At 31.3% G+C, this 27360-nt stretch overlaps 3 protein-coding genes across 4 annotated transcripts; all 3 read left to right on the top strand.

The window, feature by feature from the left end:
- The first annotated feature begins 41 nt into the window (after positions 1–41).
- LOC137930879 (traB domain-containing protein-like) lies at positions 42–9250 on the top strand. Of its 2 annotated transcripts, none has more exons than XM_068774223.1 (11): positions 42–205; positions 498–703; positions 1031–1132; positions 1582–1685; positions 1766–1890; positions 2823–2949; positions 3208–3347; positions 4034–4185; positions 5321–5426; positions 6557–6703; positions 7607–9250. In XM_068774223.1, exons 2-10 carry the CDS (start codon positions 520–522, stop codon positions 6669–6671), a joined length of 1155 nt encoding a protein of 384 aa, XP_068630324.1. In that variant the 5' UTR covers positions 42–205; positions 498–519; the 3' UTR covers positions 6672–6703; positions 7607–9250. The 2 variants fall into 2 exon arrangements, with proteins under 2 accessions (XP_068630324.1, XP_068630323.1); XM_068774222.1 differs by having other exon boundaries at positions 43–205; positions 1579–1685.
- A 1793-nt stretch (positions 9251–11043) lies between these two features.
- LOC137931181 (traB domain-containing protein-like) lies at positions 11044–17457 on the top strand (the record flags this gene model as incomplete). Its single annotated transcript, XM_068774589.1, has 7 exons — positions 11044–11179; positions 12011–12159; positions 13788–13912; positions 15740–15869; positions 15956–16098; positions 16881–17038; positions 17351–17457. Coding segments are annotated over 7 exons (948 nt in total), but the record flags the coding sequence as incomplete, so codon positions are not given.
- A 939-nt stretch (positions 17458–18396) lies between these two features.
- LOC137931014 (formylglycine-generating enzyme) lies at positions 18397–22612 on the top strand. Its single transcript, XM_068774404.1, has 4 exons — positions 18397–18967; positions 19588–19759; positions 20317–20476; positions 22336–22612. The coding sequence occupies exons 1-4, from the start codon at positions 18445–18447 to the stop codon at positions 22474–22476; spliced, it is 996 nt and encodes a 331-aa protein (XP_068630505.1). The 5' UTR covers positions 18397–18444; the 3' UTR covers positions 22477–22612.
- Positions 22613–27360: the final 4748 nt, after the last annotated feature.

Below are 27360 nucleotides of genomic sequence, written 5' to 3'. Positions count from 1 at the left end.
CAACAATGTCCATTTAATTTGACTATATCTGTGGTTTTTTTGCTGGTGATAGTGATCAGTGACATTGCTACGTCGGAATCGTTACGATTACAAGTTTTGTTTCAACGAAAAATAAATAAATATTTGAAGAATTATTAGGGATCTGCTTTTATTTATTTAAAGTATAAAATTTACAAATATAATACCATTGGTTTATATAATTGCGGTATGAATTTTAAAAATATTATAATATGTAAATATAAAAATAAAAATTTCACACGCTTTCACGACTAATTAATATGCATTTTTTTCCTCGTTATACTTTTTCTTCAGATATGTTTCTTCTTTAGACGCTTAATTATATTTGAAAATAACCATTACCAAATAACCTTATGTAGCTATATACGAAACATATTGATACAGTTAGTAGTCGTGTTTCGAATTCGTGGCAAAATTTTACTTTGATTTAGCAACAAAAACTTAGTTGCACGCATTCTATAAGCTTGTTTAAATTGTAGATAGTGAATTTACCAAGATACTATGATTAGAAATGACAATTCAAGTCTGGGCAACAATTTGGAAAAAGAACAACTACTCATGGGCCAAAAACCACCAGGTGTAAAATGTGACATAGTTAATGAATGCCAAATGTTTTTAAAGGCTGAAGATGGTGGAGGGGATGGTCATTATACTATTACTGATAACATGGCATCAATAAGTGAAGGTAATTTCATACAACTTAAGTTCATGTAATTAAGTTATCAGATTTAGATTTAAATATATAGAAAAATATGTTTATGTTAAATTAACATAACATCTATTTAGTCCTAATACATTTAAATACAAAAGTATGATAAACATAGTTACTAGTTTAAGTATGTCAAGTTTTTTTTAAACTGTGGACATTTACTTGTACGCACAAGTAAGGCTTCTTCTGTTCAGTCAAAACTCAATATTTTATTACTACGAAGTACTACAATATGTATTTCTGATAGATAGTTTTAACTTTGTCTTAAATTACTTGTCTATTTCTAGTACATGTTGTTTCTAGGTGAAAAAGATATTATCACATCAAACACTAATAGGATTCAAAGAGAATTATCTGAGAAGCAAATGGAAGATTCTAATAAGGAGAGTACTTCAGAAACCAATGGTACATAGATTGATTATTATTAAAAATCTGTTTTTCTGTTTATAAATTATAATGCATTTTAGCTTAAAATTTTTTTTTAATTAATAATCATGAGTTGTGGTCTTTGTAATGACTTAGTGGTCCAGAAAGTTGGTCTGATATACACACCAATTTGGATTATATTATCTATTTTTAACTATTTGAAATATTGACCTCTTTTAGCATATTTTCAAGCAAAGGTATTTGGGTGTATGTTTCCCAAAGTAAAAGTTGTTGGTTTATTATCGGAAACTAATCTTTTTTAAATAAAAAAAAATCTTGTATTAGAAAGTGTGATTGATTTTTGACCAGTTTGTGTGAGCGCAATTAGAATAAAATAACTTTTTAAAAGTTTTAGCAAAAGTATTTATAATTTAATCTACTTTTATAGTTGACTTGATTTTAAGTGTGATAATTTTTAATTTCAGAAGAAATGCCTAGCACCGTGACAGTTTTGGATACTCCTGATGGTGGTAAAATTTATTTAGTTGGAACAGCACATTTTAGTATAAAATCACAAGAAGATGTCTCCAGAGTAATATATATACACAATCTAAAATTATTACAGATAAAATGAAAAAAAAAAAATTGTTTAACACTGTACTGTTCTTTTAGGTTATACAAGAAGTAAATCCACATATAGTTATGGTAGAATTATGTGACCAACGGACAAATATTCTTCTTCTGGATGAAGAAATTATTTTGAGGGAGGCCAAAAACATAAATTTAAAAAAAATAAGGTAAGTCGAAGATTAATTTATTAGATGAACATAAAGTACATTGCAATAGATATAAATTGTATTAATAATATGATGTATTAAAACTAATTTATACTAGAAACTTGGGTAAAAAATAATACTTTTAATTGCAAATTGTTTGTGAAGTCCCTTCAGGGAATTTTTCTTGGCATTGTCATTGTGGGTTCAGCAAGTTGCACATTTGGTTTTGCTTATCTTTACTTTGACTGCAATGGGTACTTGAAGCTGTTGTCAAAAACATTAGTCTGTTTTAACTGATTGTATTAAGAATAAGGAAACGTTGGAAACTTTCACTTTTTGAAGAATTTTTGTACCAGATATTCTTTAAAAATTTGATGCTAACGTGTCAATAACAGACGTTACTAATACTAAGAATTAGAGACACAGTATATGACAGGGGTTGCCAACATGCAGCTTGTTGACAGATTATTTGTGGCTCTTGTTTATGTACCAAAATTTGCTATTTATTTTGTATCATTACATTTTAATTTTAAAATTACTGGCAACAAATAATTGTTGACCAAATTTTGAAGATAAGTCATGTTAAGTGAAATAATTGACATATTTTTATTTTTATGCTTTTAAAAAATCATTTTTAATTGTGGTTTGTCTAAATTTACAAATTTTGGAATATTGCTCCTAATATCAAGGAGCTTGGCTTCCTCTGGTTTATCGAATAAAATTTTACCATGCATACTGAATTCCAGCTTTTCAATATGTATATGAAATTAGTGTGTAGAAAAATTAACATGGTGAAAGTAACTTTTTGAAAAAGTAATTGGACCTTGATAGATTAATTTAAATAAACTTTGAATTGCTAGTTTAAGAACTTTTTTCTTTGTGTTATAAATTAAAATACAGTTTTTATGTAGTTTGAAATCTATTTAAATCAAGATTTTCTTCTTTTCATGTAGAGCAACGATGGCTCAAAATGGTGTGTTCAATGGCTTAATGTACATCTTACTTTTAAATATGTCAGCACACATTACTCGTGAGTTGGGTATGGCTCCTGGGGGAGAGTTTCGTCGCGCTATGGCCGAGGTAAACACTGTTGTAGTTTTAACTTCGGTTACAAATATTTTAATACTTAAAAAAATTGTTGATGCCCTATTTTATAATTAAATATTTATTATGATTTGCTTTGTTTCACTGAAATAGTGTAAAATCTAAAAAATACTTTAAATTTAAATACCCATCTCAAAGGTTTTTATATCCACCTAATTTGAATAAATTATTTTGAAAAAGAAATTATAAAATTATATAAATGCGTCTTATACTTAAATGTAATTTTAATTTCAGGCCAAAAAGATTCCTAATTGTGTTGTACAACTAGGCGATAGGGCCATTGACATAACATTACACAGAGCTATAGCAACATTATCTTGGGGTCAAACTATACGCTTCATATGGCATCTCCTTACTTCAAATCAAAGTATCAGGTATTATCAAAAATTTCTTTTATTGGTAATATGTATATATTTGATATTAGTAATAAGTTTAGCAATACTTGTGGTTATAAACTGCATAAGCATGATAAAAAATTACCAAATATAATTTTGTATATATAATTGTGTGTATTTGTGATAAACACTGTTACAAATATTTTACATATTTGTAAACGCGGCATGTGTAAGCTCCCACCAGGTAGATCGACGACTTGGTTAAAAAACAAGGGTAGTCGCTGAATGCGTGCGGCGCTAGACTGATCATCGTGGAAATCTTTGGCAGAGGCCTATGCTTTGTAGTGAACTTTTATCAGCTGAAAAATAGAAAACAAGACAAACTTGGATGAAAAGTAAAACATAATCCCTAAATAGTTATTGACAATTAAAATTCTGTAAATGCATTTTGTTTATGTTAACATGCAAAACACATTATCTTAAGTCATAAGATAACAATGTTATGACTTAAGATAATATGTTTTGTGTGCTCTGCTGATTTCCTGAAATAAACACAGTTGTAAACAAATAAGGGGGGTCTATCCATTATTTGACCTTGATTGTCAAGGAGTCCTTGCAACTTCACCAGAGGTATTAGAGTTCTAAAGGTGCTTATTCTTACCCAGTTTCGATAATTACGCATGAGGGTACAATAATATTTTTAAATGGAAATTTTGGTTTTTCAGTGTGGAAGAGGTTGAGAAATGTAAAATGAAGAAAATGTTGGACGACATGTTAGAGGAAATGGCGGAGGAGTTTCCCGCGCTCAAGCGAGTGTTCGTCGTGGAACGTGATATGTATTTGTGTCACTCTTTACAAATCGCCGCCATGCAGCCACGTGAGTAGATTGGTGCAGAAATATGTAGTTGAAATTCGAAATATCTTTATTAGAGTAGGCATTTACATGCACTTTTGATTAGTTGATGAGTTTAAGATTATAAATATTTTACTGCCACTGGCTTGGATTGCTGATCTGCTGACCTACCAGAAATTTAACAGTTGCTCTTTTTAATGAAATTTGACAATTTTTGATGTAATTTAATTGGAGTTTTTGGAATTTATTTGAATTCATACATTATAACATCAACCATATAAACAAGCCAATAAATGAATTTTCACACATTTTGATTAACTAAAAACTCTTGGATGCTGTATTAAGATTTATTAAAATACTACACATGAAAGATTTGTTAACTTTTTATAGTCAAAATTTGGGCATTTCAAGTTTATCTTAATTTCTTTTATAATGTGGACGTCTCTTTTATATATATAAAAATAAAAATTTTGTCTCATAAATAACATGATGTTAAATATGTATTGAGAAGAAACGGTTAGAATACCAATTTCTTTAAAAAAAAAAACTTTCAAGCAATCTTTAGCTTTTAAGTCATAAATAGCCCGCTCACACGGCTCATTTTTTGTAAAGTAAATATAATATTTGATTGATTTTGGGGGCACTGCTCCATATTAAATAGCCGCTATGAAAATAAGTAAAATATGTTTGTCGAGTTGTATTAATGTCCGTTAACAGTCTTCCTTTTTTAATTAAAAAGATGGCCAAGCAGAGTTTGACAGGAGTGATGAAAAATGGTGGTTTTACTGTTGCTCTTTATCTAAAGTTATGTCTAGCTTTCTAAGCTTGTTCTTACGGATATCTACAGAAATAAAATCACAGGATAATTAGCTTAACATTAAATTTAAACCATTATCAAACCTGGTACAATAATCACTAGTATTATAGTATTAGACCAACATATTTTAGGAACAAATCTACAATAGCCCAATTCAGAGTATATATAATCTCTCATAGGAGGTTTGTATCATGTATCGCAGTAGCAGTGTTATCAGAGATTACCTAAATAACTTTACTGTTCTAGAAATAATACACACTTCCTCAGTCTTGACTTTATTTACCGTTAATGTTAAAAACTACTTTTGTATAGACTTAATGACAATTATTTGTTTGTATGCAGGAAATGAACCATGTCGCATAGTTGGGGTCGTGGGTATCGGCCATGTGGCAGGCATCGTCGAACATTGGGGCAAGGTCACGTCGCAAGATATTGCTCCACTACTTGTGTAAGCATATTTAGGTTTAATATACATTTTATAAAAAAAATATACGTCGTTGTCGTTTCAGCGCATAGACGCCCACGGCGAAGCATGGCCCTCCCCCAAAGATGTCTATGGGAGATAAGTCATAAGGGTCTTACTTTGCAGGCGGGTTGGCGATCGCACTGTTTAACACGCTCACGCCGGCGCGGGCCACCGGTGGCCCACACTCAACTGTCTCATCGAGCGGCGCGGGCCACCGGTGACCTGCACTAAACTGTTCTTTCGGGCGGCGCGGGCCACCGGTGACCCGCATTCGATTATATTTTGAATTATTAGACTATTACACTCTGAGAATAAAAATAAAAAAAATTAACGTTTATTCATTAAAAACATTTATTTTTAATAATATTTATATTCAATCATGTATCAGAAACACAAGTTTTGTTAAATAACATAAACATAATAATACAGTATTACACAAAAAAATATAATACATTTAAAATAACATAAAATTTAATATTGTTTTAAAAAAATATTTTGATTATATTTTTATTGTAATATTATCTTGTGTTTGTAAATGGGTTTCTTTGTCTTTTTTCACACCTTGACACAATTTTTTTATAGTAAAACGAGGTCACATATTTATCAGCTGTAATTTAATTTACTCTGTTTTGTATGAGAAAAAAGTGTTATGTTTAGTATATTCCTTGCAATTTTTTTCCTTTAAAAGTATCTTGTTGTGCTATAACGAATATGCGAAAAAAGTATCCCATTTGATCGAGATATTCCCTATTGAGATTCATTTATATAAAGGTTGATTGGTTATGGGTGTAAATGGGTGAATGTATTGCTCATTTGCTGTCATTGTGTACCGTAACCCCACCTAAAGAATTAAGAGATAACAATGATAATATAGTAAGAAAAAGCTTTTACAGGTTTTTAAAATTAATTAACTGTACCTGCAGTCTTTGTATCGCCAGAAATTATTGGCCAGTTGCAATGCCATGTAGCAAATAAATTGTTGTTCAAAAATAAGTTATGTTGATATATATTGTAATCAAATAAGCTGCTGCTTCATACATCAAACAAATGTATAATTATTATTTAAAATTTGTACAATAATGTATATAATAAAAATGTATATTAACTTCCAGAATTCCTCCGCCATCGCTGTCGACGCGCATCATCCGCGTGTCGGTGCGTGTGGTGTGCGCAGGTGCCCTGGTGTATGCTGCGTACAAATTCTTTCCTCGCCGCTGGCTGCCTTGATGACTGATTTCGCTACTGTCCGTTGCCTGTTGGTATGTTGCTGTTTACACTCTGGGTATTCATTGTTATTTCAGTCCAGAGATGTTCACTGTTGTACATAGGCCTCTGAAAGCCATTACCGAGGTCTGTAAACATTATGTATGTGATCTTTGATATTATGTATGTGAACCTAAAGGCCTCTGCTGCGTACGTTCTGCAAGCAATGTAGCCAGCGTATAATTCAATATGCCAATCCGCTGGGCTATTTATTAATTTCATATGTAGAGAAAACCCGAACATGGTCCTTGGTATTGTAGCTTGTTATTTAGATATAATCTTTATCTAAGTTGAACTTGGTATTTGTGTAATTTTATAATAAAAATGTTATCATTGATTGCAAGCTCCATTGTCATTGATACAAAATATATTTACCGAGTGCAACAAAATCAAATGAGCTGAGTATTGGCATTCTTGGGTACAATTGAATTAGAATATCATACCAATATTCTGTACCCATATTGAGTAACTGTCAAAGCTCAGGTGCTCTCAAGGGTCCTTACAGCGAGTTTTATACCTTGGTGGCTCCAGGGAAGTGCAAACTTCAAGCTCGGCTGCTCTCAATCCAGTAAAATATCCCATGAAACTGTCCGATCTGAATGTCAGGGAAGTTTATGCTCTTAGTTTATAAAAACGAGCTCTTAATAGTGACTTTCTATCACGAAAATAAAATTGTCACTTAAATAGAGATGCTTGTTTACTTATGCTTTTAAATATTTTTGTATTTAAATATTTTCATAAAAGGAGATTGCAGAATAGTATATTTGCATAAAGTGAGACTTCAGCGTACTTATTAAAATACTGTACTGTAATATAAAATGTATTTTTGGAATACAACATAGCCACAATGTAGATACTTACATGTATATAATCTTAACAACTTATCTTTTGGATTACAGGTTTGCTGAATGGCTTCTCGGCATTTTCTCCTTAATATATATATAACAGCTTATTGTTTCTTTATGAAGACTCTTTGATGTAATTGATTTTAAAAATAGTAAATATATTTTAATTATTTATTACTATGAAATATTACTTAATGTCAATTTAGAATTCAAGGATCAATGCACTTAAAGATTATACAGTGTCTATAATAATAATATCTTGCTACGAAAGCGAAAAGATGTTATATTATAGAATAGTTTTATGTGTGGGTTGTCCTTTCAATGAGTGGATATTTGATTCGTAATTCTGACTATATAAAATGTTATCTCATTATAACATAAATTTTTGTACACATCTGTTTCCTTTTTTTCGGTTAGCTTTTCTCCGAAATTAAAATTAGGCTCTTTCCTATACTTTATGAATCCACACAATTATAATTTAGTATGACACAATATCCTTTTTACATATTTATAATTCTTTTCGCCTTAATAAATGAAACAAGATTTTTCGATATTTCAATTCATATTTAACATTGTCAAAATTTAAAAGCATTTATCATAAAAGGGAGAACTTTTATTTATTTTATTATGAAATTTGTAAACGCAAATAAAAGAAATTTGCTAGAGACAGAGGTTTTGTAAAATGTCTTTTTTTGTAAAAAAGTGTCCATTTTTTAAAAAAAATCTTGTTAACGGCCTCTCCGTATGCGTTAAGTTTACATAAAAGACAATAACAACGAAATGTACACAAGAAATACATCAACATATTGTTTTTCTCCATGCAAGTTTATTATACTAAGCATTATGGAAATGTCTAACATTATATAGAATAGAACATTAAATCCGAATTTTTAAAATTATTTAGCTAATGTAACAAGAAAATTCTGAATAAATTGTAAGTATTACATTGTTATTGTATAGGTGTAGAAAAACACAATAGTTGTTTAAAACACATCCGTATAGAAATACTTCACACATTATAAATAATAGATTTTTTTGTGCTCTTTAGTTATTTCGAATTTATGCTAATGACTGCTATTTGTTTTTCCATATTTCTTGTGCATTTACTTTATTATATTTTAAATATCTTTTCTTGTAATCTGATTTTGAGTAACGTATAATAACAGGGCTATCTCTAATGGTGCATGAATAAACGAAATAATAAAGAATTAGTGAGAAGATTATTATAATATTTACGAAATTGTTGACCATGTGAATATATTGTAATAATAATAAATATAAACGTTGATATTGAGTATATTTAGTTAAACAATTACTTGATACAGCATAAACATTGATGGATATGTTTTATTTCCTTTTAACAATGGTAAACATAACTGAAGTTTGTCCAAAACATCCATGTGTGCGATATATTTTTATAAGGACTGTGATAATTATGTTTTCTCTCCATATTTTTCTTCGACCTGGGGAATATTTCTTTTAAGCAAAGATTGTTTATGTAGTTTATGCATGTAATTACTGAATAATAGAAAAGTAGATCTTCAGAAAACAGTTTGCTAGTTAACTAGTAACTATAATTTTATCTAATGGATATAATTTCTATTTGGATTACAATTCCTTTCAGTAAGTTAGGCGCTGAATATTATCACATTCTAGGGCTGCCGGTATGTGTATGCTAACAATTGTGAATTTTTTAAAATAAATATTAAATAACTAAAACCGTTTGTTTTATTTCAGTATCAATATTTTATGAGAGTATTGAGATAAAGGACTTGACTATTTCTTTCAACTAATTTCTTTGAATGAGTAATTTCAGTGCATATTGTAAATTGGGTCAGCATTGTTGCAATGATGCAAGATGCAATGTTGCAAGTTTGATAGTGGTATGTTGTTTAGTCAGGTTTTGTCATGACGCAAAAAAATAACGCGTAAACATAGCTATGTAAGTTTGAGGACTCTTGAAATTATTAAAGTAATGAAACGAGCAGTTTATAACTCAAGATAATGAGCGCAAAAGTGATAGGACATTAAAAAATTCAGAATCGTTATGGGCCGGCTTTATTACAGATAGCCAGAGATATGAATTTAAACAGGTCACTTTTTAAAATAAAAGAGTGCTGGGCAAGGAGAACGTGTTTATGCAGTAATTGTTAACAGATGTATAAGCTGCAAAGTGGTAAATGTATAGTTCATTTTGCAGCAAAACTCTTTAAACCTGTTTCCAATCACCCTTTATAAAGTGATCACTCTACAATATGTTACATTAATTTATTTTTTCAGTTGAAATGTGACAATGCAATATCGTCTGGCATTACAGTCTGTAGGTACAAATAGTAAACAATAATTGTTTTTTATATGTAGTAATCTGAATTTTAACCCTTAATTAGGCGCATTAAGAAAATCACTCAATTAGGCGCATGGGGTCTTAAATGACCCCAAAAAAACATTGGGAAAAGAGTATCAAAAAGGAATAAAACTTAATGGATTTCTGTAGTAATTAATAAAGTTCTTTAATATACTTAACTTTAAGAAACAAATACTTACTATGACATTAAAAATATTTAAAAAAAAACACAAACAGTAAACCCCTCTTTAAACTAATTTTTTGGGCATAGCCGAGATCAACTTAAGAAATAAAGTTTATTCAGCCTCATCAGCGGAATCTTCTGCTCTGCATCCGACGCAGAAAGTCCTTGAGTGTTGCTGACTAATAAATTTACGACACTTGAAACATTTTGTTGGCACTTTTTTGTCGTCCTTTCTAGGACATGATGAACAGCGTCATCGCTTAGCTGTCGATTGATAAGCCGCTTTGTTCATATTATAAACTTCACGGAGCCGTTTTTTTGTTGTCGCTGGTACAGCACGTAGTTGTATGCGACGTTTTTGGTGATCTTCCACAAGTGCCGCAGCTATTTTCTTCAAGAAAATCCGTGTATATGTCATAGTCTTCCCAGTATTCGCTTTGTGTATGACAAATGCGTTGATGCCAGATATGTTTATACTCCAGGTAAATGTAAAATAAAATTTTGTGCTCGGGTCCTTACTGCGTTCGATGGTGGTACTTTACACCATTTCTCTGAGTATGTCGAGATAAAAAATAATTATCTTCCGTTGATACAGGGATGTCTTGGATATGTTCAGACTCCTCAATTTCGCTTTTTGAATTATGAGCACTATCAATGACAGCATCATTTAAAGTTTCGTCTTGCGAATCTGAACCAGCGATGTGTTGCTCTTCATCAAGCACTTCATCCAGCCATTGCAATACTTGTTTGTCGTTAGGCATTTCAATTCAAAAAAAAGAAAAAGCATAGAAAAAAAAATCATAAAGTAAAAAATCATAAAAAAAATCATAAGTAATGAAAAATACATAAAGAAATCATACCGTATCAAAATACACACATACAAAGATAAATAGTAAACAATATACTCATATGAACATAAAAAAAATCACAAAAGTAAAAACTTACCTTCGCCAAAAAATGGAACGTAACTGGGCGCATGGGGTCAGCTCTCTAAAGGACAGCGATGTGTGTGCAAGAGTTAATGTTCTGGATGCGACTAATTTGCGTACCCCGGGGGGAGTGAGGAAGCTAGAAAGAGCGTTAGTACGCTCTGAAAACTGTAAGCCAATATTTTTTGAATTTCAAGTGGCCCTGACCCCATGCGCCTAATTAAGGGTTAAAACGTTTTTTTACTATATTACGATTCTATTGTTTATTATTTCATACATTCAATCCAAAGCATGTACTTCTATACTAAACAGTTCATAGACATGTTTTATGGGGATAAAATGATGACTATGAAAGTATTCTTGCGCGCCTCATTTCTGTTGAATCTAATCTAATAAACTATGCGTCTTCGTTATGTTATAATTTCGTTTTGAATTATATTTTTTATGAATTAAGTTTTTAATTTGTGTTCAGATCTTGAAATTTTTGACAGTAGAACTTGTGTTAGGTAGCTAAATGTAGTACTTATCAATGTTATAATTTTGTTTTTCTTGTTGGAATAGGATAGATTTAATAAATAATAAAATTAAATAATGGATAGTTAGCGTTTTTTTATAATGACGTATATATGGCTCTTCATGGCCACTTAATGTCACTAGCCTTATTATATTTAAGTATTATAAAAAAAAACTGTATTGACGTTATTGTCAAAAATGTTGGTACGAATAATGTAATTAACTAAGTAAAATCTAAATTGATAGTTATTAAAAACAAAATGGATTAGAAAGAATTTAAAAAAATTATAAATATCTAAATTTCTGGTTTAACGAAAAAAATATGAGATACCACATATGTAAATTTTCATCGCTCTTATTTAGACACCTTGACCAAACATTGGTTTTAAGTCATCGATTAAACAAGTGTAATTTGAAACTATTATCATTCTCTTCCATTTTAGGGTGAAATTAAACTACTTGGTAAATATTTCATGATAAATTTTCAGCGGCTCCTGTGGTATCGAGAGTTTTAAGTAACGATCTTGATTTAAAATTACCTACATCTGCAACTGTTCTACAGAATGATTCTGGAGCAAAGGTAGTTGTCTTAGGCACTGTGCATTTCAGCAAAAAGTCTGTAGAAGAAGTGTCTGAGGTAATTTTTTTTTATTGAAACATTTTTCAATACTATATACCATATTTGTCTAGTGAGGTAGTGAGTATAAATCCATTAATATATATACTAATCAATAATTATACATTTATAAAATAATAGTTTTATCCTTTCCTTTTTCTGAAATTTATCTTGTTAGCAGTTATATTGTTATTGTGATCGACAGCCACTGTAGCCATATTGGGTTTAACAGATTCTACGGATTTGAGATTGCAAGGAGCAGAGGCCGCCACATACTACATTTTTATCGGATTCAGAGGCCACTGCCGGTCATAGATCGCTTGGACGGACACTCTATCGGAGAACTTGACGCAAGGGTCTTTGAGAAGAGACTTTGGCTTCGGCACTCTTAACTTAATCTGTTACTATTGCCTCGCCAACATTACACCTGCTTCGGAAAGTGTTCGTTGGGAAAGATATTCTGGCAATGCTTCTATATTTAATAATTGGGGTTGTTGTCCAATAGTTTAAGAGCCCACCTAGCCAGTGAGAGCAGCTAGTTCTTGACTGGATACGAATTATTTTATGTCATGTTTATCTTATTGTTGTCGTATCAGGACAGCGAAACGTTTGAAGGTGCCTCGAGAGATTGTGTTGGAGGATACGGTTCTTCTAGTCAAATGATTTAGATATGAGGTTTATTGCAGGTCTGCGGGTCTTCTTTATGTTCAACCCAAATTGTTCAGCATGATCTTAACCTTGTTGAGGGGGTTTCATAAGCGAAATATGACTTTAGTAAAAATAGCTCTAATTACGGCGTAATAAATCATGAATTTGTTCATATATGAGATTTTGTTGTAGCTGTTGAGTAACGGAAAAATACTACCAAGACCGCATAGTTTGGCGTGAATACTAGATTCGTATAGGTTATTTATGAAATCGTTGTGCCAGACAAGGGTCAGCCTTATAATACGCCTGGCGAGAATGTGTTCCGTGATGCGGTGCACTTGAAAAACAAACAATTCTGGAATTGGGAGGTGTTGAGCCTCCGTGAATCTCCTAACGCAGGCTAGAACGAATCTTTCGCATATTGTCCTAAAAGTCTATATTTGACAAATGGAACAATAGGACTATAGATCCTTATGACCTCGCTTTTCAAATGTTTAGGTAAGAGTCCTTCGGTCATGGCCACGTTAAAGATAGGCCGGAAGGAATTTGGCCGTCTTATTAGTTACGGCATCAGATCAGACCGACCTTCGCGCTGGTGTAAATTGCAGATTACATTCAAACTGTCGCACGTGACAAGGTTTGCCTCATCTAGAAGGGGCCCGCAGAAGCGCCTTTAACATCTCGATTCGGCTCTAGGAGGTGGTCGGGTCTAAGCAATTACTTCCGTAGACCATAAATCTTATTTTGTCCCTTTGCACGTCTGAACAAGCATTGCGGACGGCGGCGACGCATTGCAAAGCTTGACACGTACTGAATATGGAATATACAAGTTTTAACAATGAACTGTTGCTGAACTTCTTTAAATATTAAATATCAATAATAATATGTGAAGTAAAGCAAATAATTTTTGTTTTTTTACGCCAACGTATATTCGCCTAGTCTTTGGGGACTCATTTGAATCAATTTGGGAACTAAGTGTCTAAATATTTTTTTCCTGTTAGATAGTACACACTCTACAACCTAACGCCATTCTTGTGGAATTATGTCGCCAAAGAGTATCGCTATTGGAGCTAGACGATAAGAAATTTTTGGAAGATGCTAGAAAATTCAACGCCAAGAAGTTTACGTAAGTATATAATCTCTAAAGCTCTTTCTAAATTATATTATCACAGAAATCCATGTAGTACTTTTAAATGTGTAGTAGCGCTATGCATACGTAAAGCGACGGCCTTTTTTTCAAATACAAGGTTCTTTCGGATTTATTTTTTATCCTGTTATAACCTCACGTCGCGATCCCGGTCATGGCTATGATCATGATATGAGATATTATTATATAGGTACTATGCGATTTTTCAATCGCAAAACGGATAGATGGTTAATGTGGGCCTCGACATTAGAAAATAATTTCACACATACCACGATTACATACTACTTTTTAAAAAAGAGCGCACTTAATTTTTTTTCAAATTCATTATGTATAATTCACCAATATATTTTATACGTTTTACTACCTACTACATATTGTGTTTATGTTATTGTGATAGACATTCAATAATGGTTCTATAGCCTCCACGTGTTTTAATTGTTTTAGTCGTAGATTATCCCTTTCAGGACCATAAGGTTACGGTACCTTATTTAATCAATTTAGCTAGATGTAATGAATTAATAGGCATCCTAAAAACATAATTTATACAAAAAATTCAAAAAAGTTTTACATTTTTTTTGGAAATTTATGGGACAAATATGTCCCTATGGTCGCTAAGGGTTACTTTCTACTTAAACATCTAAATTTTGGTTTTCTTATTAGTAAGTCTGTTTTGTTGTAAATAATGTACACTTGTTACTTAGTGTACTTTTTTTTACTTGTTTATGAATAATATAAATATAATAGGGCAAGTTATTTGTGGTACTCGGCGAAACAATTCCTGTTGTTAGATGATTGGTTACTGATTAGATGGATTATTTTTTTGAGATGTTGAAGGTTCGGGTGATTCTTACCGTTGAAGAGTCGTCGTTTCTTCAACGTCGACATCAAATACCCCTTGGTTATCATCCTGTACTAGAAGTCTTTGGTCTTCGTCATCAAGCACTAAGTCATCTTCCTCATCGCTATTGTCACCCACAAAAATTTGATGAATTTTATTTTTTCGAAGTTCAAAAACTCCATGTCCCTTACGAAACATGTTCTGCGAAAAATATGAATAAGAAAAAGATAGTATTTTGGTATATTACCAGGCCAAAAAGTTAAGAAATTCCGTATAAAAAGTATCCCTTTACGCCGACAGGGACATCCGTGTCCCATAATCTTTATAACGATTTATCACAGAATACAACATAAATACATTACTACTGAATATTTAGAATAACAATTTACTTACTAGGTAATGATAATTTGACACTGTAAAAATTTGAAAAGCACTTTTACAATATCAATTATTTATTCCTAACAGCAGATCATTCGCGCCAAAAGAACTCTAACGTTCCGGTGACGATAGACAATAAATGGTGTTAGTTATCATGTATTGCCAGTAAAAAATAATAAAAAGGTACTTTCCGAAATGTTAAAACAAAAAAATAATTTACAATGGTTACGTAAATATTTAATTAATCCATGATTTTTGCTTGGGACACCGGCGTCCCCGTGGTCGTGAAAGGGTTAAATAGAAATATGTTCGAAAACACATGTCAAAGAGTAAACAGAAACTATCCACATAGTGAAAGAGATGGAGGACAAAACGTCAGACACTTTTTACCCCTATATAAACGCAACCTTTGCTCTTTTATCTAACGCCACCAAGAGTGTACTTTCTGGTGTTAACTCTGACGATTATGGTATAATTAAATCAAGTGATAAAATTTATTTTGTCATTTGTCAATATTTTGTTGGCGTAAAGAGACCGTTAAGAAAATTGTTACAATTATTACATAACTAACTTATTAATTGGATGATTAGGGAAACCGTTAAGGAGCATAAAGGTGTCGTATCTGGCATGCTACATGCAATGCTATTGAAAACATATGCTGACATTGCGAAGGAATTAGGCGTCGCCCCTGGAGGTGAATTTAGAAGAGCGTATCAGGAGGTAACAATACAACGCAATCAAAGTTCAATTTAAGTATTATTTTAATAAAATTTTTACGCAAATATTTAAGGTCGATTATTTTTTAGATGAAAAAAATTCCAGGCTGTAAGCTATTTTTGGGTGATCGACCTATACAAATAACTTTATCGAGAGCATTTGAATCATTGAACGTGCTCGAAATAGGTCAAGTATTTTACCATTTGTCCAAGTCGAATCAAAAGCCATTGGAGTAAGATCATTTTAACATTGTTGTAGAATTTCTAAAATATCTACTTATTTATTCAGTGAAAACATTATTGTATAGTTTAATAGCATCTTTGAGATATATTTAATGAAAAAAAATCTTGTTTAATTGAAATTTAGAAAGTTTTACTAATAAAAGTTGAGATTCAGTTGTATTATCGTCTTTTTAGTTAGTCCCTTATTTAAATACATATGTGTATTTGATTATCGTGGGATATGATTATATCTTCAAATTGCTTTTAAAAACCTTTTTTATTTCACCTTCGTCACATCATAGTTAGCGTTAAATTTTACTACTTTTTTGTATATTAAATCAAAGCATCTTTTCAGTTTTTTCAAATCTAGAATTCTCAACAATATTTCAAATTGACTTACGAATTTACTGTCATGGTAGATTTGTTTGAATTATTGACTTTCATCTGTGGGCAGTTATCTTTTGGAAAACACAGCCTAGACCATTATACCATAGCCCTTGCATATCTTATTAAAAAGTAATATAAAGAGATTGCTGTGTGAGATTCCGGTTTATGAACACCTTAGTGTAATAGTTGGAATAATGAGATGTACAACATAGGTTGTGTTTGTGTAGAATTAAATCTTAAACTGACGCAAGATTTTCACAATACCAGCCTCAATACCTTTTCTAGCCCATCATTCTTATGGGGTAATTATTAGGTGAAACTCATTTTTGACTAGTTATTCTTTTTAAATAAATAAAAAAAAATAGAAATAAATTTGCTACTACTTATGGTTTACATACTTTCACAGTAAATTTCAAATAGAAAAATATAAAAATAAAGAATATGTACAGACACAGTTTGATGACATCATAAGAGAAGTACCGGCATTCAAAAAAATATTTCATGTGTTCGTTGATGAACGTGATCGATGTCTCGCCTATTCTTTGCAGGAATGTGTCCGTTCTGGTAAGCATTCATACTTTGGCATAGTTAAAATATATTCACCTTTATTAAGGCAATCGAGTATATTCGAATGTCTAATTCTCTCAATTTTTTAAAAGAAAAACATTAAAATTTCGTCTATGATGCAACCTTGTATGCTGAGTAAAAATTTCCCTCGGTTTATTGTTAACGAGATTTTTACATTAATTTCGTTATCAAAATTTAGTTACTGTCAGTTTACTTAGCACCAAATTATTTAAATAATAGAAAACTTTCGTTTACAATTATATCTAACGTTTGTCTACCTGTACAAAAGTAAAGCAATATTAATTTTAGTGAAAAATCCTCGTGTTTTGGCCGTCGTTGGAATGGGACATGTAAACGGTATCGCAAGATACTACGGCAAAATGAAGCAAGAAGATATAGTGCCTTTATTACTGTAAGAAACCAACTAAGATTAAGTAGTAGGTATAGGTTTCATCCCTATCTAGAGTTAACATTAGCCTTGAATATAGTTTACCTGATTTTTTGTCCTAACAAATGCCTATTTTTTGTTAAATATTGAAAACTTTCACAGTGGGATTTTAGAATTATCAACTTGTAATTTATTAACATTTCCTTTCAGCATTCCACGCCCGTCCCTTATTAAATTGATAGTAGCAAAAGGAATGAAATTAACATTATATTTTTTGATATTTTCATTTTTCTATAGATTGTTTTTTAGATAAATAAATTACGCTCCGAATAAAATAAAAAAAAGGTTTTACTTTACCCTTTTCAAACGGATATGATCACTATATGTTTTTTTTGTTGCATTATTTATCCCTACATATGATAATCAAATAATAAATCGACTTGCATTTATATCCATTTAATAAGTAGCAAAAAGCTACGTTTTTCTTTTAGTACGTATATTATTATTATTATCTGGTTTTAAAAGCAAATGATTTTCTCCGGCCAATCGAGTTTAACTGTTACTCGTTTACATCATCAACTATCGGTATAAAATTATTACTGTTTTAGTAAATTGATATTAAGTTTTCCGTATTGTTTTATTTGCATTGTACAATTTCCGAAACACAAACGCTTACTCAGACAGTAGCAACGGACGATAATGCCCAACACGACCCCAGTAAAGATTGGTAAGTAACCGTTTTTAACAATAATTAGCCATCGAACATTTTATTTTAAATAATTACTTTCTTATTTAATACATTAGTATTATCTTACATTATTTATAATATTTAATAATATAATATAATTGTAAAAAAACATTTATACATATATTTACATAAACTATCATTTATATGTCTAAAGCTCTGTGAATAATGTTTGATTACTAAACTTCTGTTTACATTAATGTTTTGACATATGCGGTTTGTACTTTACATATTTTAGACATAAACATTTACATTTTTAAACGTAGAGAAATGTTACTTAGAATTTTATTAATGTGTATGTTACAGTTAAAACTAATTGAGAACAAACAGAGTAATTGTGGCTGCGCCATTGATAGGCCACAAGAAAAGAAATTCGACAGTATTTCAGCCATTGATATTTTAACAAATAGCGATGAATGTCCTATTGATAATAAGTTCACGGGAAATATTGTAGAACATGATATGGTTTTAATTCCTGGTAAAGATTATTACATAGGTACAAATGAAATTATTATCGAAAGCGATAAAGAGGGGCCAGAAAAGAAAGTTAAATTAGAACCATTCTATTTAGACAAGTATGAAGTTTCTAACAGAGATTTTAAACAATTTACTACTTCAACTAATTATAAGACTGAAGCTGAAACCTTTGGAGATAGTTTTGTGTTTGGAATGTTCCTAAATAATACATTTAAGGATGAAATGAAGGATTTTCGGGTTTTACAAGCACCATGGTGGTACAAAATATTAGGCGCTAATTGGAAGCATCCGTACGGACCTGATTCTGATCTTTCAGGTATTTAATTATAACAATGAATAAAGAGTACATAAATTGCACAACAGTACATAATTAAAACTGTTGATTGCACTTAAAAAGTGTTTCTTGTCTTAGTCTTTAAAAAATTTAGACTTAAGATTTTAAAGTGTGGTAAGATTGTGTTTTACCCATAGTCTCAAAATACATGAATGATAATTGCATTATGTGATATTAATTATGTTTAGACATTTGTTTGTATTATATATTTTTAAATAACCAAATTTGAAATCATGAATCATATGCTATAGCTTCTATTCTTTTTTTTTACTGTAAGAACTTTCATATATTGGACTTATCCATTATAACACCATCAAATGTTGCTTGTATTATAATTTATTACATTATAATAAAAAAAACTGATGATGTTATCTGAAATTAATTTATATGCCATGTTACATAATTTTGGACTCAAAAATGGTCATTCTGATTATTTAAAATATAATTTCAATTTATTTATTGCTAGACCAATACAAATTTGAATATTTATGTATTTTATTGGATATCATAGTAATATTAGAAATGTGTAATGATTTATTTGAATATTTTTGTTTATATTGTTATAATGCACTGTGATGTTAATATTTATTGTTCACTTTTAGATGTTATGGACCATCCTGTAGTACATGTGTCATGGAATGATGCTCGCAGTTATTGTAAATGGAGGAAGGCTAGGTTACCAAGTGAGGCTGAGTGGGAGGTTGCTTGTCGTGGAGGACACAGAGCTACTAAGTATCCTTGGGGTGACAAATTATTCCCCAACAAAAAGCACATGTGTGTATCAACATAAATTCTTTCACTCAACTTTTCTATTAAACTTTTGCATAACACCTGAATTTATTAATTGGACCAGTAATATATACTATGTGTTTTATTTAATTACTATATATCATTATAGGTGTCTGACATGTATTAAAGAGAGTATTTAATACAATGAAAAACAGATATTTTTTTCTTGTCGCAAATAATGCTGTTTGATTTATTTATGCTGCTTTACTAGGCTTGAGGTGGCATAATGCTAAAGACAGCCTAAATGTTTTTTCAGTAATTATGCTTGAAGACCTCCAGAGAAATTTCACCTTGTGCTGTTACATAATTTGTTTCACCAGATTGGAAAGCCCTCAAAGCTATTGTGCTGCTTAGGCAATGTGTGAAATGACTTAAAGAGCACAAGGTATCCCACAAGGAGGACCTCAGCATAGCTTTTCTTTTTGTAGGTTCATTTGTGTAGCATCTAAATCTTTAAATATTTTAAATATATTTAATAAGGGACAAAGACATTTGACTTTTAATAAATAATATTGTTCATTGTTATCTATTATGTCTTTTAGGGCAAATATATGGCAAGGTACCTTTCCTCACTATAATTCAAACAAAGATGAGTACATAGGTACCAACCCTGTGCACCTATTTGCTCAAAATGACTATGGACTTCATAACATGGCAGGCAATGTTTGGGAATGGACAGAAGACTCCTGGTCTATTGATAATGTGAGTTAAAACATTTTATGTATTTAAGACGTTTGTTTATTACAGCTACAATTACTTCATCTACAAGAAAATCAAGTTTAAATAGCATACTGTTTTTAAGAATTTCTTATGTCAGTTTATATTAGGCTCCAAATGTAGTATATGATACATCTCTATGATGGTGGTATTTAGTTTAATATATATGTTCTGGAAAAAAATTAATTCTATTATTTTAGTGTTTTTGTTGACATGTCTAGTAATGCCTATTATATCCATTATATTCGAACTGGGAAGTCTTAAGTAATAACTTTTTCTATAACCATTTTATAGAAATTTACACAAGTACAGTAGGACCCTGCTTTTCGTTTAGCGCTGTTTCGGTTGAACGCTCTCTTATTATAAAGAAAGCGACCAGAAAAAGCATAAGTCACAAATTAGTGGTTCATTGATTATCGCAATAAGACAATTCTTGAGAATAAAGAAAAAACGCTGTCATCGGCAATTGCAACTACGTCAAGCTCTGCAACTAGTATTACCAGTTCTAGTAATAACATTATAGAGGAAATGGAAACACGACTTTGTATGGATTGACGACGAAATTGAACGGAATATGCCATTAAGTCAATCTATCGTAATAGAAAAGCTGGAAGAATTTTTAATTAAATACAGGCTGAGGCAAGTGACATAAGTGAAACTTTTGTTGCTAGTCGGAAATGGTTGAATAGGTTTAAACATTGAAATAATCTTTTAAACATAAGGATTACATGACAAGCAGCAAGTAGTGATATGAAAGCGGAAACTGAATATCCAGCGATATCAAAAACAATAATTAACTGGGAAGCTATCCTCTAGAATGGGTTTTCAATGTTGATGAAACAGGCCTTTTTTTGGAAAAGAATGCCGATACGAACATTTTTATCCCATGAACAGTAACGAGCACCAGGATTTAAATCCGCAAACGATTGATTAACACTTCTACTGGGTGGTAATGTAAACTGGGATTTTAAATTAAAACCAACAGTAGTTTACAACTCCAAAAACCCAAGAGCGATAAAAGCCGTACCTAAATCAACTTTACCTGTGATTTGGGAGTCTAGTAAAACATAATGAATAAAAATGAAAATTTTTCGGTAATGATTCACTGCACATTTCTGTCCGTCTGTTAAACTTTATTGCAAAAAAAAAACTTAAAAAGGGCACAGTTTTAATGCCCCAAGCGGGGGTGGCTATACAAATTTATTACAATTAACAACATCCATTCCAGTCAAGGTGATTTTTCTCACGCCTAACACAACTGCCTTAACCGAACAAATAGATCAAGGCATTATATCCAATTGTTAGGCTTATTACTTATTATTACTTGCAATGAATATTTAAGCAGATATTTGAAAAAACGTTCGTAGACGAGAAGCGATCATTAAGAGAATTTTGGAAAAACTGCAATATCATGATAGCTGTAGAGAACATAACCTTTTTTTGAAATGAGATAACAGAAAGATCTTTGAAAGATGTATGGAAGAATATTTGGAAAACGCGACCTACATTAGATGCCTTCTTGAAAAATGGCAGAGAATTGGAAACAGAATAGTCTGAATAATCTGACTTGGAATTTTGTTTGTTAAATAAATGTAATACATGTTGTTTGTTAAAACCGTAAATAAATATTAGGTTTTATTTTTGGTACAAAAGTCATTATTAAATTTAATACGTAACAAATTTTCTGTCTATCTTCCGCTAATTTACATGTTAAGATAGCCTCATTTAGCGCTATCTTGCACGTTAAACGGGGTCTTCCTGTACTAAATTGTATGGTTAAAATAATCTCCTTTGAATTAATTATACGAATAATGAATACTGATAAATATGTATTTTATTTTCAGCCCAAAGAAAAAGTTAAAAAAGGAGGCTCATATTTATGTCACCGTTCATATTGTTATCGCTACAGATGCTCGGCGCGGTCTCATAACACAGAAGATAGTTCGACTGGAAATTTGGGTTTCCGATGCGCAAAATCTGCTTGATCTACATTAATTTTATGTAAAACAATTGTACTTAAAATTCCTAATGAACACCTCGCGTAAAAAAGTATACTTTCGCTTTTATGTAAATGTACTGTAATTATATTGATGTGGTCTTCCAAATTTACAATAATAAACACATTTTTGTTACTACTACTTTTAATAAACTTTGATGTTTTAAGTAAAAATATTTTATTGAAATAGTGATTTGCCGATATTAAAGGCGATAGACATTAGGTATAACTTACTTCAAGTTCTGGGCATATTCAATCTAACAAATTTTCCCAATCAAAGTAAGATATATTTACTGTGAGGTTATTGAAATTAAGTATAAATAATTATTTTTCCTGTTAACTAAGCTGTTTAAATAAGCTGTTAAACAATTTGCAGATTAGCATCTTGTCTTCAAAATGATTTTATTTATATTGTAGTGACGAATATTTCTGGCGGTCACAATGGGATTGGCTTGTACAAATTTGCAGAAAACCCGAACAAAACAAATAAAAATTTAGGAAAAAAACAGTATGGTATGTTGTGACGTTTATCAACGCAGTGTCATATTACGGCAGCGCAAACGACAATTTCTCATAAATATTGGAGGAACTATGTAATTAGCCAAGGAAAATAGAGCGAAAGGTCATCAAGTGATAGAGAGATTTAACCCTTAAATGCCCGACTTTCATTTATACTTTAAAAAAATATATATCTTGTAGGATAAGTACACTACAATGCAGGGAAAAATAGAAAGTGTATATAATATTTACTATACTTATTAAACTTCGTTGCAGATATACATTACTACGCATTTACTTTATGCATTTAAGGGTTAAATCTAATATTTATTACTATGTAGTGTCATATTTAAATGACACAGTAAAAGTACAATATACGCGTGTATTCACTGACAAGCTTACCTATACAGGCAACTCGTTACATAAGCGTCCAACATGAAAAGTAGTCGCGTAGTAATTAATTAGCTGCATGTTTGTAAAGTAATAATTACAGATTCTATGGTATATTGCCGAGGTAATGTGAAGAGGGGAAAAATAGCACACAATGTAATAAAGATTAGTAGTATTTCAGCTAGACGTTTAGGAAGCCATTTACTTAATCTTATTCTAAAATTCAGAGATTTTTAGAACTTTTGAATTTCTCCAATTTTATCGAATTTGGCTTTGGTAAGATAAAGATGGCGACAGCATAGTCAAAGCGACGTAGAAGAAGCACATGGGCAATGTTGATGGCGCAAGGAACTATCATTACAGAATTTTATGTTACACAATTTTTGCAACTGGAACACGGCACAGAATAAGTTTCTATCAAGCATAAATCCAAAGTTCTTGGCTAACGTCATCATTTTCAATTTAAAGGACTTGGGGAATTCGTGAGCGACATTATTATTTTGTGAAAACAAACTTAAATTATGGTTTATTCATAAGGTTACTATTTGCCCTACTGACTAATATTTTTAGCAAACTTGTTTTTTAACTTCTAGATGGCAGAGCTTAAGGCGCTTCGATTAAACATCCTATTACGTATTTATCGCCAATGGCTCCCTCAGCGAACCTTACATTACTACATTAGATGCCAATGAACTGCAATTGTAATTCCTGGAGGAAGTTATGTAAATAATTCTGATTCGAGCAAATAAAATGTCATTTTTGTTTCAAATCTTAGCGGAATGATTATTTTTTGTTCAGGAATGTTGTTGGTCTATTGGCAATTACGCTGTCACAAGGCTTGAGGTGGCAATGCGACTTAGTCCGAAACCTGCACTTGACGAGTCTTTCGGCGCAAGCCATTAAATGTTCCACCGAGATTAGGTGCCTGCCGAAATTTTAGGTAGCTTGGGCGGATGCTCCATGAAGTTACCATGCCGCAACTTCATTTATGCTAAATACGTTTTTAGGGTCAGTCATAAAAAACGTCACCTTAAATTTAATTTTGCAAACTGAGGGATTTCCCCTGTCACATCACAATTTCTACGACCACCGCTGTAATTACGTTGCAAAGGCTAGATCCCCTTCTCCCGAAAATATTGGTAATTTAAAAACGATTTTTAATAATAATGAAATTTGAAAAATAGTAAATATCTGTAGTTTAAAACACATATTTTATTTGTCGTTCAAATGTGCAAGGCTTTCTTAAATGCTCTGAGGTATCTATACATAATCAGCCCTTTAAAGTGAATCTTTTGTATAGACAGCCACTTACCATTCACGTTCGAGGGTTTCGTTAAGGAAAAACTTGGCACGACCGTTTCCTATAGTCTATATGGTTTATTAACCCTTTCCTTACTACAATACGTTCCGCAGAAGTAACGCTACTGAACCGAGCAGCACGCCGCGAAGTGTGCGCATTGAATAGTAGGTAGACGAATTTTCTCATTTAAGTTTACATGGTTAAAGATTTTACTGATATATTAATTAAAAATGGAAGTTGGCTGTGATAAACCTGAAAACAGGAATTTACACTTAAGCCCACATTACATTATTTACGTGCATATTTAGATTCCCGTTTTTTGCCATTTGTACTGCAAACAACACGCCTACTTCGATTTATAAATTGAAAGTAAAATGTCTTTCGGTCAACCTTAGTAGATTATTAATGTGGTGATACTTTTTTATTTAAAGTTTTAGTTTCCAAATACATATTATACTTTCGAAGAATTGTTTTTGAGTAAAAGCACATTCAATAACATGATTGAATCCTTAAAGGAATCAATTCAATAACAATGCAAGAACGGCAAATGGATGCTACATAAATGCATCCACTGGTACTCACGGCGTTTCCAGTGGATGCCTGATAACTCCGGCGCTGTTACACACGGGGCGTCCAGTGGGAGCCGGTAACGAAAGGGTTAACATAAATAAAACGGAGGGTATATATATAGGGTATATATATATATATATATATATATATATATATATATATATATGTCGTTGCAACCCTTAGACACCCACTGTAAGGCTAAGGCTTCCCACAAAGCCTCTCCCCCTTTCCCTTTTTCCCTTGTGGGGAGATATAGCATAACCGTCACGTCTAGCAGGTGACGTGGTGATCGCAGTGTGGCATTGTGGTACGTAGGGAACGCTGCTGCCCTTTCTCTGGAAACTTTTGTGACCATGGGCGGTCCTATATATTTAATGCACAAAGGGTAAATTATATAAGATTGTATCCCGCGAATTGACCTGCGACCTACGATCGCATGGCCTTTACCGCTGGGCTATTTGTTCGTATTACTGTATTGATAATTTATAAAATACACAAATATACATAACACATAGAGGTAAAGTATGTAGGACGTCATTGTAAGGATTGAGAAACGATTGGTCTACGGGTCGGAGCGAAAAGGAAATACCTGTCGGAAGATCGTCAGTCCGGTTATATATTCAAACTGTCAGGCATCAGTCTAGTTTGTGTCTATTGTCAAAGTTTTCGTCTCGTTTTAAATATTTAAATTAACGAATATAAACTTAAACTTGCTATTTAATAACTTAAGCGAATATGTTATTATAAACAACTTAAAAATTGAGGGAATGGTAGATTAAGTAGTATAATATACGTACATACGTATGTATATACATAAAATAACAAATTATACTTATAGTTTATTTCCATTTTTTTATAAAAATTGCATTAATCCACATGTATAATCTAACGAAATAAAATGTATATGTACATAACGACGAGTTTTTGTTTAACGCTGCTAATAAAGCAGATTGTCAAATAAATAGATAAAGCACCTTTAATTTTGGTAAGTACAATAAACGGAAGACTAAATGAAGAATTATTAATAACCCGTTAAAATGGTTTATTGCAATAAATTTCATATTAACATATTTACAATTCGAATTTTTAACTGTACAAAACAAAGTTTGCCAAATCGGTTATAAAGTTTAAATACAATCAAAACATGAGTTTATTATAAATTTAAAATACAATAATTGTGCAACTGTAAATGAAATAAATAATTTAATTAAAGTCGAGCAGGTTTATAAATGATTGTAAATACTGATGTTTATTAAAAATGTATATTTTACTATGGTAAGAATTCGTAAGTATAATGCGCCGCATGCATCGCCTTATAGGCAGAGTTTTATTATTGCACCATACAGACCAGACCAAAGTGGTCTCATAGTAAATATTTAAACAAATAAAATATAAATATGAACAAAATAAATAACCAACACAACCTTTATAGCGACAATTATCTAAATTGCATTGAAACAGTATTACTTATTAACATTTCATGAGAAATAAGTGAAATACTGTACACTGTATACACACCAAAGAGGCCAATATGCATTACATATAACGCCAACGGAAATAATTAAATGAATTTATATTAAATTATTATATTTGGATGAACATTGATTTTTAAACGCGTGCAAGTAAAATAAAATAATATAAACACTGTCTCCTGATTGGCATTGGCTCTATTTGCAATGTGCACACAGGCTTACCAACTAAAATTAATTTAAAATGTAATTCCATAATCATTTTAATACCAACAATAATATACATTGTAAACAAAAGTTATGCGCAATTAACTGCATTATATGTTTTACATCTCTGCAATTTTTAAAAATTTCTAATAGTATTTTTTTTATTAATTTTCATAACCGTGGCAAACATGGTGCTAACTTTACAAATACTGTAACATTAAAAAGCACCTTTACCAACAGAACTGATAAGTATTGTCTTCTCAGTTTTATTTAAAATAATATACATGTCATAAAAGTACAAAACGCTATGCGGTCATAAAATCTAAGTAAATTTGTATTGATAAAATGAAATTTACACCATTTATACCTTCTATTATATACATACTAGGTAAAATCACATTTAGTGCTAACAGTTAACGTCGCAGCAAGAGAGCGGCGA

Source organism: Battus philenor, unplaced genomic scaffold (assembly GCF_028537555.1).
Source record: "Battus philenor isolate CCGP_79_NKW_IND1 unplaced genomic scaffold, ilBatPhil1.0.hap1 SCAF_7, whole genome shotgun sequence".
Taxonomy (NCBI): Eukaryota; Metazoa; Arthropoda; class Insecta; order Lepidoptera; family Papilionidae; genus Battus; species Battus philenor.
This window is presented reverse-complemented; position numbering and strand designations above follow the sequence as displayed.